At 39.7% G+C, this 17,501-nt stretch overlaps 1 protein-coding gene across 4 annotated transcripts in view; it reads left to right on the top strand.

Moving 5' to 3' along the window:
- Positions 1–17,501, top strand: part of LOC125933671 (phospholipid-transporting ATPase IB-like) — a 222,555-nt gene that overhangs the window by 17,703 nt on the left and 187,351 nt on the right. For 3 of the 4 annotated variants that reach the window (XM_049646742.1, XM_049646740.1, XM_049646741.1), the window contains exons 2-3: positions 5,961–6,105; positions 15,676–15,775. In XM_049646742.1, the coding sequence (XP_049502699.1) occupies positions 6,005–6,105; positions 15,676–15,775 (201 nt within the window). In that variant the 5' untranslated portion in view covers positions 5,961–6,004. The remainder of the gene's footprint in view (positions 1–5,960; positions 6,106–15,675; positions 15,776–17,501) is intronic. The other variant, XM_049646743.1, reaches the window with a different exon arrangement.

Raw genomic sequence — 17,501 nt, 5'->3', positions numbered from 1 at the left:
CTGTGAAGATTAGTTGGCCTGCTTCACAGAGAGCCTGGGCTCCTCAGTCTGTTGTCTCTCTGTTGTGACATTGGGGGTGCAAACTGGGTGCAAACTCTTTCTCCATTGGTTACGGTCCAGTGGGACCCATGAGCATAGCCCTCCAGCTGTAAAAATGAAGTCACCAGGCGGGGGTACAGGCTCCACTCTAGGAGATAGCAGAGGGCTGGAGTGAGGCAAAGGGGGAGAGCAAAGATTGCGCCCACAGGCCTCCGTGTTTGGAGAGAATTTCGGCAGACCCCCAGATGTGTGTTAACGTAGATGTCAGCCCCGTAGGCCAGTGCGTTAACATGAGAAAATAAATCTCTTTAACAGAAAGCTTAGGCACGTTTTAGTTGGCCGCCTCTTGCTCGGCCCTGGGGTGGGTGTTTGCACATGTGAGACCTTTTAAGAACAGTTTTCTCAGTTCACCATAGCCTTGTGAGTCTCAGGGATGCAAGCCCTACTAGATGTTTTGGGGGCTCCTTTCTAGGGTGCAGGTGAAAGTCGAGGTGCCACATGTAGGGTTCAAACCCTTCATGCATCAGGGAGAAGCTCAGGTTTTTTGAGTTCCCTCCTGATTGTGGGTTGCCATACCTAGAGTGGGGTTTGTAGGAAGGTGGTGTCAGCCTTTCCCACCCACTCCGATGTGGGGTTTTTTTTGTTCACTTTATGTGTAGGAGTTTGCTAAGCTAGTTTTTAGCCTCCCCCTCCCTACCCCTGGAAACTGTTACATATGCAGCTGTAGATTCACTGTGTATTTTGGTTTCTCTAGAGACTCCTTCTTAAATAGGTTCTTAGCCACTTCTTCCAGCTGTGATAATCCTTTGATTTGGTTTTGTTCTTCACAAGTGCTTTTTAGGGTGTTTTTCTTTTAAGTAAGACAGGAAGACTAGAAAGAGCTAAAGTTAGGTATTTCCCTTCTCCCATGTTGATGAGGCTCTGGTAAAACACTTTTCCTTGAGGACAAGCCCTTGTTGAGGAGAACACAGTGTGCTGAGCATATTTTACAATGGTCCCTTTTCCCTTTCCCTTACTGGAAGCATGAGGGGACTTTTCTCTGATCTTAACCCTGAGAGTCTAGTGGTATTCCTTAAGGTCCCCTTCTAGGACTTTATCTCAAATCTGGGGCATGGTTAAGCCTTCTGCAATTAATCAATGACCCTCTACATGTTTCTGCCAGTTGTGGGCTCCAGAGATAAATTCTGGTTCTCTGTATTCACCTATCTCTTTAGATTTGGGGCTGGCAATTTGCCCTGTGACCTCAATTCTCTGATGGATATAAGAAGAGTCATTGGTTTTCAGTTTAGTCATGTTTTTTTTTTCTCTTTATGAAGATGGGAGTCTTAATTTCCAAGGTTTTTTTTTTTTTTACATGTTACACTAGAACAGTTTTTAAAATAGATACTTTGAGAGTATTTTTCGTAGGCCATCATGTAGTTTGTCAATAGACTTCTATTTCTTTCTTTCCTTTCTCTTTGAATTTTACTTTTCTTGCCTTTTTGCACTGAATAAAGCCTCCAGTACAATACTGTATATATGCGGTGAGGAAGGACAGTCTTGTATCATTACCAGTCTTAGGAAGAAAGCATTTGGTTTTTCACAATTAAGTCTGATATTTGCTGCATGTTTTTCACAGATATCCTTCATTAGGTTGAAGAACTTCCCCGATTTTCTTGGCTTGCTGAGAGTTTTGATCATTTGATGTTGAACTTTGTCAAATGCCTTTTCTGTACCTGTTGAGATTACCATAGGGTTTGTTTTCTTTCCCTTTAGTCTTTCGAGATGATAAATTACATCATTTTATGTTCAAATGATGAATCAAACGTCCTTTCTTGGAATAAACCCCACTAGGTCATTGTCAGTTTCCTAGGCTCGTCATAGGGAAAGTGCCACAAACTGGGTGACTTAGTTAGAACAATGGAAATCTATGGTCTCAGAATTCTCAAGTATAGAAGTGTAAGATCAAGGTCAGCAGGGCTACACTCCACTTGAAATACATAGGAGAAGGGTCATCCTTTGCCTTTTCCAGCTTCTCGTAGCTCCGGGTGTTCCCCGGTTTGCAGCAGCACGACTCCACTTGGTACCTCCATGTTCACGTGGCATTTTCCTGTCTCTTCGCATTGTCTTCTCTTTATATGTGTGTCTGTCTCTGTGACCGAAGTTCCCCTTTTCATAAGGATACTAGTCATACTGGGTTAGGGTCCACCCTATGACATTATCGCAATTTGGGTAACGCCGCAAGGACCTTATGCTGTGGTCTGAACGATTGTGGCCCCCTCCCCCCAATCCATGTGTTGAAATCCTAAGCACCAATGGTGAGGGTGTTAGCAGATAGAGCCTTTGGGAGGTGCTGAAGCATGAAGGAGCCCTCACGAATGGGATCGATGCCTTATATAAGAGGGCCCAGAGAGGTCCTTAGCCCCTGCCACTGTGTGAGGACACAATGAGAATGCACCAGCTACGAACCAGGAAGGTGGCCCTCACCAAAACCACCATGCTGGCACCTTGAGCTCAGACTTCCCAGCCTTCAAAACCGTGAGAGATAAATTTGTTTATGAGCTACCTAGTCTGTGGTATTTTGTTAGAGCAGCCTGAGCAGACTGAGACAACTTATTTCAAAATAAAGTCACATTCTGAGGTACTGGGGGTTAGGACATCAACGGATCATTTTTTGGTGTGAAGATGCAATTCAATGCATAAAAGTCATGGTGTGTAATCGTTTTGCATATTGGTAGACTTGATTTCTTGCTAAGGATTTTTATATTCATGCTTATAATGGATTTGAATTTGTACTGTTTTTTTTCTTGTAATGACTGGTTTTGGTGTCATAATGCAGTTTCATAAAATTTTGGGGAAACATTCCTTCCTCTTATTTTTCTCTGGCCGCTTTTAAGATTTCCTCTTTGTCTTGATTTTTCTGCATTTTCACTATAAATCCAAGTGTAATATTATTCTTGACTTACTTTGTTTGAGATGTCTTGGTTTTCTTGCCTCTGTGAAAAATTCATAGCCATCATCTGCCAACATACTGCTTTTGCCCTATTTCTCTCTCTCTCCCTCTCTTTGTATGTGTTTTTATCTGCTTTTACCTTGTAGCACTACTAATTCTGAACCATCTTAAACTGACAGTACTTGAGATTTCTTGGCCAACTCTGATGATGCCAGTTTGGGTTATTCTGCTAGAAAGCTCCCTCCCTCCCATCTCTCTCTGTCTCTCTCTCCTTTGTCAGAATTATACCAAGGCCCTGTGGGAGTGGTTGAATGGATAATGGGACAGCCATTCTTTCAACTTCACCCTGACCCTGAGATGAGTTTCTGTGACTATGACGTTTTCTCAGAGTCTCTATCTTGGGCATGACCCGAGCCTTGCCTTATAGAACCCCTGTTTCCCCACAGTTAATTTTGGTGTTAATTGGCACATTTCTTCAGGAGGAAGGTGCTTTTTGAATTTTTTACTTAATTCTCTTGAATTTTGTTTTTGATGAAAATTTGGCTTGATAAAGCTACTCGCTTGAGTAGTGAATTTAAAAAGCCTTAAAAAAAAAAAGTCACCATTTTAAGCTGTGTCAACAGAAAGTTCGGTCACAATAAGATGGCCTATGATTACCAGGTAAATCACTGCTTTCTACATCTTGTTTACCAGCTTTTCATTCATTTCTTGATAGGACATCTGGTCTCCTGCCTCAGTGATGACTTCTATGTGGGGCCCCAATAGTCCCTCTCTTTCCAAACTTCATAAATGATTTGCTGGTCTAATAATGATTTTTTTCCTTTTTCTTAAAGTCCAATGAACTTAACCAGGAAGTGTCTTGGAATTTGTGTTAGATTTTTCTTAGTTGTTTTGTTCTCATTAAAGAAAGATCTATTCTACTATGACTTTCAATATTTTTGTTTCATGTTTTAAATTTCTTAAGGACAAGAAATATGCATACATTGGATCCTTTGTCCCACATCTATAATTTTTCTCCAGTTCTTTATCATCTGTGCTCTTTTTCATTTTGCTTAGTTTTCATAGTCTGTGCAGGACATGCCTCTTTTCAGCTCTCTGTTATCTTAGTTGCTTCTAAGGTGGCTTTCCTTTTTCTTAAGATATTTCTCTTTCATTTCTTTTCTGAGCTCTTTCAGGTCACATTAAAAATTCTTCTGCAGTTTCATTATCACTTCAAAAAATAATTTAGTATTTCTGTTTTTGACTTCTTGTTTCATAATGGCCATATTTAATTTCTTTTACAGGAAATGTATTTTCTGTGTGTTTTGTAACTTAATTCTTTTGATGTGCAAACAAGAATTTCCTTTGTCTTTTGTTCCTTAGGCTTTGTCATTTTTATGGGCAAAGGGCTGCATTACGTTTTCATAGATTCTATGTTGGCTCACTTTTTACTATTATACAATTTAATGGGGCCACTCTAAGAGACCAGTTATTTGCTGAAGAGACATGTTGGTGTGGTGAGAGGCACCTAGTGTGTGAGCCGGGACATTAAAGGCTCAGGCCTTTCAACTGGGGACACTTGGTCACCAGCACCCTTCTGTCAGGTAGCAGCAGGTCAACGGGCTCCTCCTTGAAGCCTGTTGATAGCCTTGAAGATCACACATGTCTAGTCAGGTGTTTAGAGCTTTGTTTATTTTCATCAGCAGCCCCTTAGTAAACTGTAACTCACTTTTTGTTTCTTCACCCTCACACATGGATGCATTGTTAGGGAAACGCTTGAAGAGAAATCGCTCTCTTACTAAACATACAGTGATGGTGAGAAAGTTCGTGACTCAAGGACTTGAATATCCCTATTAATCCTGCGCTACAGGACCTTGGGCAAGTCTGAGGAAAACTGGGTACATGGGCTCAGACATAAAAATGCTTCTTACTGTTGAGGGCACACTAGCCTCTATTTCTTGTCAGAAACAAATGAGACTTTCCTTGGCCCCTTGGTCAAAAATCTCACTTATTTTGGGGGTAGGAGATATCAAAATATATGTTACCTGGGTGAAGTTAATGTGGCCAGGAAGACTATTCAAGGCTATTTCAATAGGGGAGAGAGACTGAGCTCACCTTGGCTGAAACAAAGGTGGGGGAGTTTTAAAAAGCTGGGGTGGGGAAGGAGGAGGATTGTTGGCCACCTGTGTCTGCTAACTGGCTTTACCCAAAGAATAACTACATTTTCTCTTATCTTCATGACTTGTGAGAATTTTACACTTCGAGCAAGGCACCCCCTGAAGTTAGGTTCCTACCCTGCCATGGAATGGAGAACTTCTTTGATGATTACATTTCAGGGATCTCCCAGGTCCTTGAGAAAAGCTTTCCCATGGATCTTAAAGCTGGCAAGGGGCTTTTCAGGACATTTCTATACATTTCAAAGGGAGTAGAATAACAACATACAATCACCTTTTCCAAAGGAAATGCTTCACGTTAGTAAAAAGGAAAGGGAATTCGGGGACTAGAGACAAGAAGACATCTATTTCCAATTTAGTCAAGCTGAGGGGAATGTTAAGGCCATCTTGGTCAGGGGGCTGCCCTCTGGTCATGGAGCTACTGCTCTTCAGCCAAGACACTCTCCCCTCCGCTTCCCCCAGCCCTATTCACCTTCTCTCCTCGCCCATTCTTTTTCTGAGGCCAGCTGCTGGGCCCTATCTCACTGCATCTTCCCCAGTCTCCTGCCTGGGCTGAGTGTCAGTGCCCACCCAGAGCCTCCAGGGCTGGGGAGGGAATGGGGATGTGGTAGCCATGAGGGAACCAGAACCGCCTCGCCAATACAGGGTGACAGGGGAGGTCTTGGATGTCTGGTCCCTGGAGAAATGGATGCGACAGGTGAAGAACTGGAGGCTAGGGCAACAGTCTCCTCCCTGGGGACTCAACAGAGGTCCAACAGGCAATGCACTTGATGCGTTCCCTGGAGCCTGATTTCAGTTGCACTTCTGGGTAACATTCCTTTGCCTTCTTGTTGTAGGACCTGTTGATTTCTCTTTAATCTGTCAGAAGGTGGAGGAAAAGATGGGCTGCCAACAGTCTCTGCAAGGATCAGACGTGTCCAAAGTCCGCACCATTTACCTCAATGAGCCCATTAGGAACAACTTCTGCAAAAACTCCATCAGGTGAGAAGTGTGTGTAGCTGGGAGGAGAGGAAGGAGGAGGATGTGGTCCTCACCTGCAAAATACGCTTGGTGTAGATACTTCAGGCTGTAACAGTTGTCTCAAACCCTGAGAAACTTTGAATTCTCAAGTTCACTACCAAGAATAGGCTGTGTCTTCATCTCACCCTCAAGGTTTCTGTTTCTGAATTGGCCTCTGCTCTCACTTGTTCCTCCTGTTCATAGCAGTACCATGCAGCCCACTGCCAATCGAGAGTGCCCTTTAGCAATACCTAGGAGGTAAAAGTGCTTTCCTTTCTTCCCCCCAAGGTTTTATTTAAATTCATGTTGGTTAACATATAGTGTAGTATTGGTTTCAGGAGTAGAATTTGGCGATTCATCACTTACATATAACACCCAGTGTTCATCCCAACAAGTGCCCTCCTTAATGCCCATCACCCATTTTGCCCATCCCCCCCACCCAACACCTCTCCAGCAACCCTCAGTTTGTTGTCTACAGTTAAGAGTCTCTTATGGTTTGCCTCCCTCTTGTTTTCATCTTATTTTCTTTTTCCTACACTTCCCCTATGTTCATCTGTTTCGTTTCTTAAATTCCACATGTGAGTGAAGTCATATGTCTTTCTCTGACTGACTTATTTCGCTTAGCATGATACATTCTAGCTCCATCCACATCTTGCAAATGGCAAGATTTCATTCTTTTTGATGGCTGAGTAACATTCCATTAAATACACATGCGCGCACATGCACGCGCGCGCGCGCACACACACACACACACACACACACACATCTTCTTTATCCATTCATCAGCTGATGGACATTTGGGCTCTTTCCACAGTTTGGCTGTTGTTGACAGCTGTAACCATTGTGGTGCATGTGCCTCTTTGAATCACTACTCTTTGTATCCTTTGGATAAATACCTGGTAGTACAATTGCTGGGTCATAGGGTAGTTCTCTTTTTAACTTTTTCAGGAACCTCCATACTGTTCTCCAGAGTGGCTGCACCAGTTTGCATTCCCAAGGTAAAGTGCTTTGCAGTGAAACCTCACAGAGCTGCTGAGTTCTCCACCATTATCCTACATTGGGGAATTTAGCATTAGGCTTTTTTTATTTTTTTGATTGAAGTATACTTAACATATGGTGTTATATTAGTTTTCAGGTGTATAATATAGTGATTCAGCAATTGTATACATTACTCAGTGCTCATCAGGGTAAGTGTGCTCTTAATCCCCTTTATTTCACCCATCCCCCCACTCATCTCCCTTCTGGCAACCACCAGTTATTTTTCTGTATTTAAGTTTCTGGTTTTTTGTTTGCCTCTTTTCTCTTTGTTGGTTTCTTATATTCACATACGACTGAAATAATATAGTATTTGTCTTTCTCTGGCTGACTTATTTCACTTAGCATTATACCCTCTAGGTCCTTCCATTTTGATATATACCATACCTTCTTTACCTGTTCATCTGTGGACGGACACTTGAGTTCCTTCTATATCTTGCCTATTGTAAATAATGCTGCAATAAACATAGGGGTGCATATAGATCTGTGAATTTGTGTTTTTGTTTTCTTTGGGTAGATATTCAGTAATGAATTACTAGATCATATGGTAAATATATTTTTAATTTTTCATGAAATCTCCATACTGTTTTCCATAGTGGCTGTACCAAACTGCATTCTCACCAACAGTGCATGAGGGTTCCTTTTCCTCCACATCCTTGTTACTGTGATTTTTCATTATAGTCATTCTGACAGGTGTAAAGTGATATTTTATTGTGGTTTTAATTCGCATTCCCGTGATAATTAGTGATGTTGAGCATCTTTTCATCTGTCTGTTGGCCATCTATATGTCTTCCTTGGAAAAATGCCTATTCAGGTCCTCTGTCCATTTTTAATCACACTAATTTGGGGGGGGGTTGAGGGGAATACATTTATATTTGAATAAGTTTATATACATAGGATGTTAACCCCTTACTGGATATGTCATTTGCAAATATCTTCTCCCACTCAGTAGGTTGCCTATTCATTTTGTTGATGGTTTCCTTCACTGTGCAAAAGCTTTTAATTTTGGTGTAGTCCCAATGGTTTAATTTTGCTTTTGTTTCCATTGCCAGAGAAGACATATCTAGAAAAATATTTCTACGTCCAATGCCAAATGGACATTTCTTTTTTTTTTTTTTTATTTATTTTTTTTTAATTATTATTTTTTTTATTTTATTTATTTATTTTTTATTTTTTATTTTTTTTTATTTTTTAATATATGAAATATACTGTCAAATTGGTTTCCATACAACACCCAGTGCTCATCCCAAAAGGTGCCCTCCTCAATACCCATCACCCACCCTGCCCTCCCTCCCACCCTGCCCTCCCTCCCACCCCCCATCAACCCTCAGTTTGTTCTCAGTTTTTAGCAGTCTCTTATGCTTTGGCTCTCTCCCACTCTAACCTCTTTTTTTTTTTCTTTCCTTCCTTCCCCTCCCCCATGGGTTTCTGTTATGTTTCTCAGGATCCACGTAGGAGTGAAACCATATGGTATCTGTCTTTCTCTGTATGGCTTATTTCACTTAGCATCACACTCTCCAGTTCCATCCATGTTGCTACAAAAGGCCATATTTCATTTTTTCTCATTGCCACGTAGTATTCCATTGTGTATATAAACCAAATGGACATTTCTTTTAGGAGTTTTATGGTTTCAAGTCTTACATTTAGGTATTTAATCCATTTTGATTTTATTTTTGTGTATGATGTAAGAAATTGGTCCAGTTTCATTCTTTTGCATGTAGCTTTCCAGTTTCCCAGTACCATTTATTGAAGGGATTGTCTTTTACCCTTTTTATATTCTTGCCTCCCGTGTCATAGATTAAGTGACCAAATAGGTGTGTGTTTACCTCTGGGCTGTCTATTCTGTTCTATTGGCCTGAGTGTCTGTTTTTGTGCCAGTACCATAATGTTTGGATTACTATAGCTTTAGTACCATAATGTTTGGATTACTATAGCTTTGTAGTACATCCTGAAATCTGGGAGGGTGATACGTCTGGTTTGGTTCTTCCTTCTCAAGATTGCCTTAGCTATTTGGGGTCTTTTGTGATTTCATACAAATTTGAGGACTGTTTGTTCTAGTTCTGTGAAAATGTTGGTGTTTTTATAGGAATTACACTAAATGCATAGATTGCTTTGTGTAGTATGGACATTTTAACAATATTGATTCTTCTAATCCATGATCATGAAATATCTTGCCATTTGTGTCATCTTCAATTTCTTTCATCAATATTTTACAGTTTTCAAAGTACAAGTCTTTCACCTCCTTGGTTAAGTTTACTTTTAGATATTTTATTATTTTTGGTGCAATTGTAAATGAGATTTTTTTTTCTTGATTTCTCTTCCTGCAGCTTTGTTATTAGTGTATAGAAACACAACAGATTTATGTATAGTAATTTTGTATCCTGCAACTTTACTAAATTATCATTACTCATAGTCATTTGGTGGAGTTTTAAGGGTTTTTCAAATATAGTGTCATCTGCAAATAGTGACAGTTTTACTTCTTCCTTACCAATTTGGATGCTTTTTATTTCTTTTTCTTGTCTGATTGCTGTGGCTAGGACTTCCAGTGATCTGTTGAATAAAACTAGTGAGAGTGGACATCCTTTTCTTGTTTCTGATCTTAGAAGAAAAGCTCTTAGTTTTTCACCATTGAGTATAATTTTAGCTGTGGGTTTTTCATATAAGGCCTTTAATATGTTGAGGTATGTTTCCTCTAAACCTGTTTTATTGAGAGTTTTTATCAAAAATGGATGTTATATTTTGTCAGTTGCTTTTTCTGCATCTATTGAGATAATATGGTTTTTATCCTTTCTCTTGTTGATGTGATGTATCACATTGATTGATTTGTACATATCGAACCACCCTTACATCCCTGGAATAAATTTTACTTGATTGTGGTAAATCGTTCTTCTAATGTATTGTTGGTTTTAGTTTGGTAATATTTTGTTGAGGATTTTTGAGTCTATTCATATCAGAGATATTGGCCTGTTGTTTTCTCTTTTTGGTAGTGTTTTTGTCTGGTTTTGGTGTTAGGGTAATGCTGGCTTTGTAGAATGAATTGGGAACTTTTCCTTCATCTTTTGTTTTTTGGAATAGTTTGAGAAGAATATGTATTAACTCTTTTTTAAAAGTTTGGCAGAATTCATCTGTAAAGCTATCTGGTCCTGGACCTCTGTTTGTTTGGAGTTTTTTGGTTACTAATTCAATTTCAATATTGGCAATCTGTGTGCTCAGATCTTCTATTTCTTCCTGATTCAGGTTTTGAAGATTGTATGTTTCTAGGAATTTCTTCTAGGTTGTCCAATTTTTGGCATATAATTTCTCATAATATTCTCTTATAATCCTTTGTATTTCTGTGGTGTTGGTTTTTCTCCTTTCTTTTTCCTTTTTTAATTTTTTAATGTTTATTCATGTTTTGAGAGAGAGAGGGACAGAGTGCAAATGGTGGAGGGGCAGAGAGAGAGGGGGACACAGAATCTGAAGCAGGCTCTTGGCTGTGAGCTGTTAGCACAGAGCCCGTTGTGGGTCTTGAACCCATGAACTGAGAGATCATGACCTGAGCCAAAGTTGGTCACTTAATGGACTGAGCCACCCAGGCACCCCTCTTCTCCTTCATTTCAGATTTTATTTGAGTCATTTTCTCTTTTTCTTGATGAGTCTGGTTATACTTTATCAACTTTATCTTTTTAAAGAACTAGCTCTTGATTTCATTTATCTTTATTGTTTTAGTCTCATTTTATTCATTTCCACTCTAATCTTTATGTTTCCTTCTTTCTGCTAGCTCTGGACTTAGTTTGTTCTTCCTTTTCAGCTCCTTTAGGTGTAAGGTTAGGTTGTTTGGAATTTTTTTCTTATTTCTTGAGGTGGGCCTGAATCACTATAAACGTCCTGCTTAGAACAGGCTTTGCTGTGTCCCAAAGATTTTGGAAAATTGTGTTTTCAATTCATTTGTCTCCATGTATTTTTTGAGTTTTTCATTAGCAGCAATAAATGGTGTTGATGATGGGGACCCTGACATGATGTGACGAGAAGTCCACTTTACCTCTGTGTTCCATCCCAACAAATCACCTCACTCTGAGCAGGAGGAAAATGCCAGACAAGCCAAACTGAGGTCATCCTCATTGATCCATTGGTTGTTTAGGGGCATACTGTTTAGCCTCTATGGGTTTGTGTTTTTTCCAGCTCTTTTTTTTTTTTTTTTTTTTTGTAATTGATTTCTAGTTTCATACCATTTTGGTCAGAAAAGATGCTTGAGATTATTTGAATGTTCCTAAATTTATTGAGACTTGTTTTGTGCCCTGATATGTCATCTAGTCTAGAGAATGTTCTACATGTACTTGAAAATAGTGTGTATTCTGTTGTTTTGGATGGAATGTTTTGTTTATATCTGTTAGGTCCATCTAGTCTGATCTGGTTCACAGACACTGTTTCCTTGTTGATTTTCTGTCTGGACAATCTATTAATTGATGTAAGTGGAGTATTAAAGTCCCCTTCTATTACTGTATTACTGTCAGTTTCTTCCTTTATTACTGCTAATGTTTGCTTTTTGTGTTTAGGTGCTCCTATGTTGGGTTCATAGATATTTACAATTGTTATATTCTCTTGGTGGATTAATCCCTTTATCATTATGTAGTGTCCTTATTTGTCTCTTGCAGTAGTCTTTGTTTTAAAGTCTATTTAGTCTGATTTAAGTATTGCCACCCCAGCTTTTTTTTTTTTTTTTTTTTGGCTTCCATTTGCATAGTATATGTTTTTCCATCCTTTCATTTTCCGTGTGTATGTGCCTCTAGGTCTAAAGTGCGTTTCTTGTAGGGAAGCTTATAAATGAGTCTTGCTTGTTTTTATTTATTCAGTTACCCTATGTATTTTGATTTGAGCATTTAGTACATTCACATTTAATTATTGAGATATTTATTGCCATGTTGTTGTTTCTGGTTGGTGTTGTAGTTGTTCTCTGTTCCTTTATTCTTTTCTTGCTCTCTTTCCTTGTGGTTTGATGGCTTTCCTTAGTGTTATACTTGGATTTCCTTCTCTTTATTGGTTATGTATCTGTTGTAGGTTTTTGATCTGTGGTCACCACCAGGATCAAATATATGACATCTTATGTATGTTGTAGTCTATGTTCATAGTTACTTAAGTTCAAACACATTCTAAAAGCACTAAATTTAGGGGTGCCTGGGTGGCTCAGTTGGTTAGGCATCTGACTTCAATTAAGGTCATGATCTCACAGCTTGTGGGTTTGAGCCCCACGTTGGGCTCTGTGCTGACAGCTCAGAGCCTGGATCCTGCTTTAGATTCTGTAGCTCTCTCTCTCTCTCGCTCTCGGCCCCTCCCCTGCTTGAGCTTTGTCTCTGTCTTTGTCTCCCTCTCAAAAATAAACAAACATTAAAATTAAAAACAAAATAAAAGCATTTTTTTGGTATTTTTATATTTGTACATTTTATATTTTTATATTTGTACATTTTTACACCCCCTCTATGTTTTATGTATATAATGTCATATTTGACATCATTATATTTTGTATCTCTTAACCAATTTTCTGTAGATAACTGATTTTACTGCCTTTGTCTTTTAGCTGTCATACTCATGTATAAGTGAGTTATTTACCACCTTTACTATATGTTTGCTTTTATCTGTGAAAATTTTTCCTCTTATAATTTTCTTCTTACATGACCTTTTCTTTCCATTTAAAGAATTTCCTTAAACATTTCTTGTAAGGTTGGTTTAGTGGTGATGAACTCCTTCAACTTTTGTTTGTCTGGGAAATTCCTTATCTCTTTTTCTATTCTGAATGGTAAACTTGTTGGATAGAATATTCTTAGTTGTAGGTTTTTGTTGTTTTTTTTTCTTTTGGCACTTTGAATCTATCATGCTACCCCCTTTGGCCTGTAGTTTCTGCTGAAAAATCACATGATAGATTTATGGGGTTTTCTTCTTATGTAACTCTCTGCTTGTCTCTTGCTTTTTAAAAAATTCTCTTTATCATTACTTTTTTGCCATTTTAATTATTATATGTCTTGGTATGGACGTCCCTGGGTTCATCTGGTTAGGGACTCTCTCTGCATTCTGTATCTGGGTGTCTGTTTCCTTCCCCAGATTAGAGAAGTTTTCAGCTATTATTTCTTCAAATAAGTTTTTTGCCCCCTTCTTTTTCTCTTCTTTTTCTGAAATCTCTATATTTGAATGTTATTGATGATGTCGCAGAGTTCCCTTAACCTATTTCCATTTTTTATTACTGGTTTTTCTTTTTGCTGTTCAGCTGGGTCGATTTCCATTACCCTATCTTCCTGATCACTAATCTGTTCTTCTGCATCCTGTAATCTGCTTGTGGTTTCCTCTACTGTATTTTTAATTTCTGTTACTGAATTCTTCAGCTTTCACTGGTTTTTCACATTTTCTGTCTCTTTTTTGAAGTTCTCACTGAGTTCATCCACTCTTCTCTCAAGTTCTCTGAGTATCTTTAGGACCATTACTTTGATTTTTTTTTTTTATCTAGCATATTATTTTTGTTTCATTTTGGTCTTTTCCTATGATTTTGTCTTGTTCTTTCATTTGTGACATATTCTTCTGTCTCCTGATTTTGTAACTCTGTGTCTATTTCTGTGTATTAGGCAGGTTGGCTACATCTCCTGGACTTGAATGTAGCAGTCTTTAATAGGAGTGGTGCCTATAGTGCAAATCTCCGTTGGTCCCCAGGACAACATCCTCCAGGGGTGTCTCCTGTGTGGGCTGTCTTGCACCCTCCACTTATAGCTGGGCCTCTGTTATTCTTAGTTCAGACAGCTGCAATGACCCATTTTTTCTTCTGTTGGTGCCCTGGACAGGGTTTGCTCCCTGCACTGTGGAGAGGCATGTCTGTGGCTACTGTGGGCTTGTTGGTGGGCAGGGCCAGCAGTCAGCCAACCTGTCTGCAGTTGGCCTTTCTGCCATAGCTGCACATGCACCCTAGGGCAGGGCTTGCTTTCTGCAGAGCCAGCCAAGACGCCTGGCTGCAGAAACTGTGGGCATGTTGTTATATGGGGTTATGTCTCCCTCTCTTCAGGGCAGGAGTCCCTTTGGAGCGGTGCTGGTCCCTGTGGGAGCTGCTCGCAGGGTCTGTTGGGCAGCAGCTGCTTTGCTGGGATGCCTGTTGAAGAATCAGGCGGGCCGGATGGGGAGGGTCCACAGGGAAATGCTGGGCTGGGGCACATGATGCTAGAAAGGTGGATGAAGAGTGTTGCTGGCTCCCACAAGCATCTGGCTCTCTAGCCTGGGGGAAGGAAAGAGAAATGGCTTCTGCCAGCACTCTTGTTCCTGGAAAAATCTCATGCAGATTCCTGCCCCTCCAGGCACATGTTTTAAGATTAGTCAGTAAATCTTCATGTATACCCCATGTGCTTTTCAAACTGCTGCTTCTGTATTGGGCCTTGGGCTGGATTGTTTAGTATGCCGGCCCTTTAAGGGCAGGGACTCAGCTTTCCCTCGCTCTCTGGCTCTCCCACAGTTAAGCCTGATGAATTTTAAAGTTTTTGGATTGAAGCCCCACTGGCCTTCAAGCCAGATTTTATGGGGACTCATCAGTGTGGGTCCCCAGGGCTGGGGGTGCCCTGTGTGGGGTCACATCCTTTTGCTTTTTGGAACTTGTGCTGTCTCTCCCATTTGCGGCTAGTTGTGCTGGGGATTTGGTTCCCAAATGCAGCTCTGCCTTTCCTGCCCTTTTTGGTGTGGCCTTTTCTATGTGATGGAGCTGTTATCTCTGTGTGTTTGTGGGACGAGGTGGATTCAGGTTTCTCCTATTCTGCCATCTTCCCCAAACTCCTGGTCTTTCCGGTTATTTTTAAAAGTTTATTTATTTATTTTGAGAGAGAGAGAGAAAGCAGGGCGGGGGGGGGAGAGAGAGAGAGAGAATGCAAGCAGAGGAGAGGCAGAGAGAGAGAGAGAGGGAGGGAAAGAGAGAATTTCAAGCAGGCTCCACACTGTCAGTGCAGAGCATTACGCCGTGCTTGATCTCAGGAACTGTGAGATCATGACCTGAGCTGAAATCAAGAGTCAGAGGCTTAACTGACTGAGCTACCCAGGCGCCCCTTTCTGATGTTTAAATGTAGTAGATTCATTAGAAAAAAAGAAACACACCCGTGATGGTTTTCTTTGTCCATGACATGGCCTAGGCATTTGGGGGTAGATGGATTTAAGATAACTTTTAATGATAAAGCTCCTGGGAGGGAGAGAAGGGAGAAACATTGCTGGCTCTTGTTATCCTTGAACTATAAGACAGATGCTGATTAGGAGTTCTGTTATAAGAATTACAGGCCATTAGAAAATGTGGAATACATCTTGCTTGTCTATTGTATTCGTAGTTCTTAGTTCCTCAGATGGAGAAAATTCTTTCTTTATCCTGACATTGTTTTCAGGTAACAATGAGTGTTCAAAAACGACAAAAAAATCTTCAGAAAAGAGTCAGTGTTTTATAATAATATTTTATCCACTTCTGGGTTTTCCTTTGGTGTTTTTAGAGTTCAGAGTGTGAACTGACAGTGGTAATTTTCTTTTTGCCTACAGCACAGCCAAGTACAGCATATGGTCATTCCTCCCTCGATATCTGTATCTGCAGTTTAGCAAAGCTGCTAATGCTTTCTTCCTGTTCATTACTATATTGCAGGTAATATTCCTGAACACATTACTGGATTATGCTTTTTTTAAAAAAGAAAAATGTAAAAAGCTCATTTAGCTGAAATAAAAATTGAACGTACAGAATAAATTGAAACACGGCAAGAAGAGAACTCTCTTCTTACAATATTTAAGTTACTCAGTAAGACTTCGAAATTCTCATTTGGGGGATGAAAAACGTGTTGATGCCCAGTAGATGAACTGGCCCACAGTTCTTCCTGATTTAGATCATTAATGAGATATTATTGGGCTAACTTTTATAATGTATGCCACCTCCATGAGAGGATAATTTCATTATATTAAAAGAAAGAGTTTAAAGAAAGTCCAAATGCTAGTTTGAAATGGCTAATTTTCTTTTCTTTTTTTAATATTTCAGTAAGAACACTTAATGTGAGATCTACCCCCTTAACAATTTTAAGTGTATGATATACCAGTGTTAACCATAGACATCTGTTGTACAGCAGATTTCTAGGACTTCTTAATCTTGCATAACTTAGACTTTATGCTCATTGAATAACAACTCCTTATCTCTCCCTCTCTCTAGACCCTGACACCACCATTTTACTCTGACTCCATGAATCTGACTACATTAGATATCTCACATAAGTGGATTCATGCAGTATTTGTCTTTCTATAGCTTACTTCATTATAATGCCTTCAAGATTCATCCACGTTGTTACATGTGGCAGAACTTCGTTCTTTTCATAATTTTTTTTAACGTTTATTTATTATTGAGAGACAGAAAGACACAGAGCGTGAGCAGGGGAGGGGCAGAGAAAGAGGGAGACACAGAATTCAAAGCAGGCTCCAGGCTCCGAACTGTTAGCAGAGCCCAATGCGGGGCTTGAACTCACAAACCGCGAGATCATGACCTGAGCCGAAGTTGGCTGCTTAACCAACTGAGCCACCCAGGTGTCCCAGAATTTCCTTCTTTTTAAAATATGAATAATATTCCATTGTATAGATGCCACATTTTCTTTATCCACTCATCCATCGACAGACATTGAGGTTGTTCCCATATCTTGGCTATTGTGAATAATTCTGCGCTGAATGTGGGAGTGCTGCTATCTCTCCAAGATCCTGGTTTCAACTTTTGGATAAATACCCAGAAGTGGGATGGCTGAAGCATATGGTAGTTCTATTTTAATTTCTTTGAAAAAGTTCCATATTATTTTCTGTAACAGCAGCACCATTTTATATTCCCAACAGAAGCATACAAGGATTCCAATTTTTTCACATCCTCACAAACACTTGTTATTTTCTGTGTTTAATAGCCATCCTAACATGTGTGAGGTGATACCTCATTGTGGTTGTGAATTTCATTTGCCTGGTGACTAGTGACATTGAGCACCTTTTCATGTACCTCTTGGCCATTTGTAGGTTGCCTTTGGAGAAATGTCTATTCAAGTCTTTTGCCCACTGTGATTGGATTATTATTATTTTTTTTCCTGTTGATTTGGAGTTCCTTCTATATCCTTACCAGATGGAGGGTTTTCAAATATTTTCTCCTATTTTGTAGGCTGCCTTTGCGTTTTTTTGATGGTTCCCCTTGTTGCGCAGAAGAATTTTAGTTTGATGTAGTCCCACTTGTCTGTTTCTGCTTTTTTGTTGCCTGTGCTTTTGGCGTCATATCCAAGAAATCTTTGCCAAGACCAACGTCTGGAAGCTTTCCCTCTGTGTTTTCTTTTAGGAATGACATCTTTTCAAAACACTTAAAT

This window comes from Panthera uncia (genome assembly GCF_023721935.1).
Source record: "Panthera uncia isolate 11264 chromosome A1 unlocalized genomic scaffold, Puncia_PCG_1.0 HiC_scaffold_16, whole genome shotgun sequence".
In the NCBI taxonomy this organism is placed as follows: domain Eukaryota; kingdom Metazoa; phylum Chordata; class Mammalia; order Carnivora; family Felidae; genus Panthera; species Panthera uncia.
Note: the sequence above shows the minus strand (reverse complement) of the source record. Positions and strands in the feature narration are given on the sequence as shown.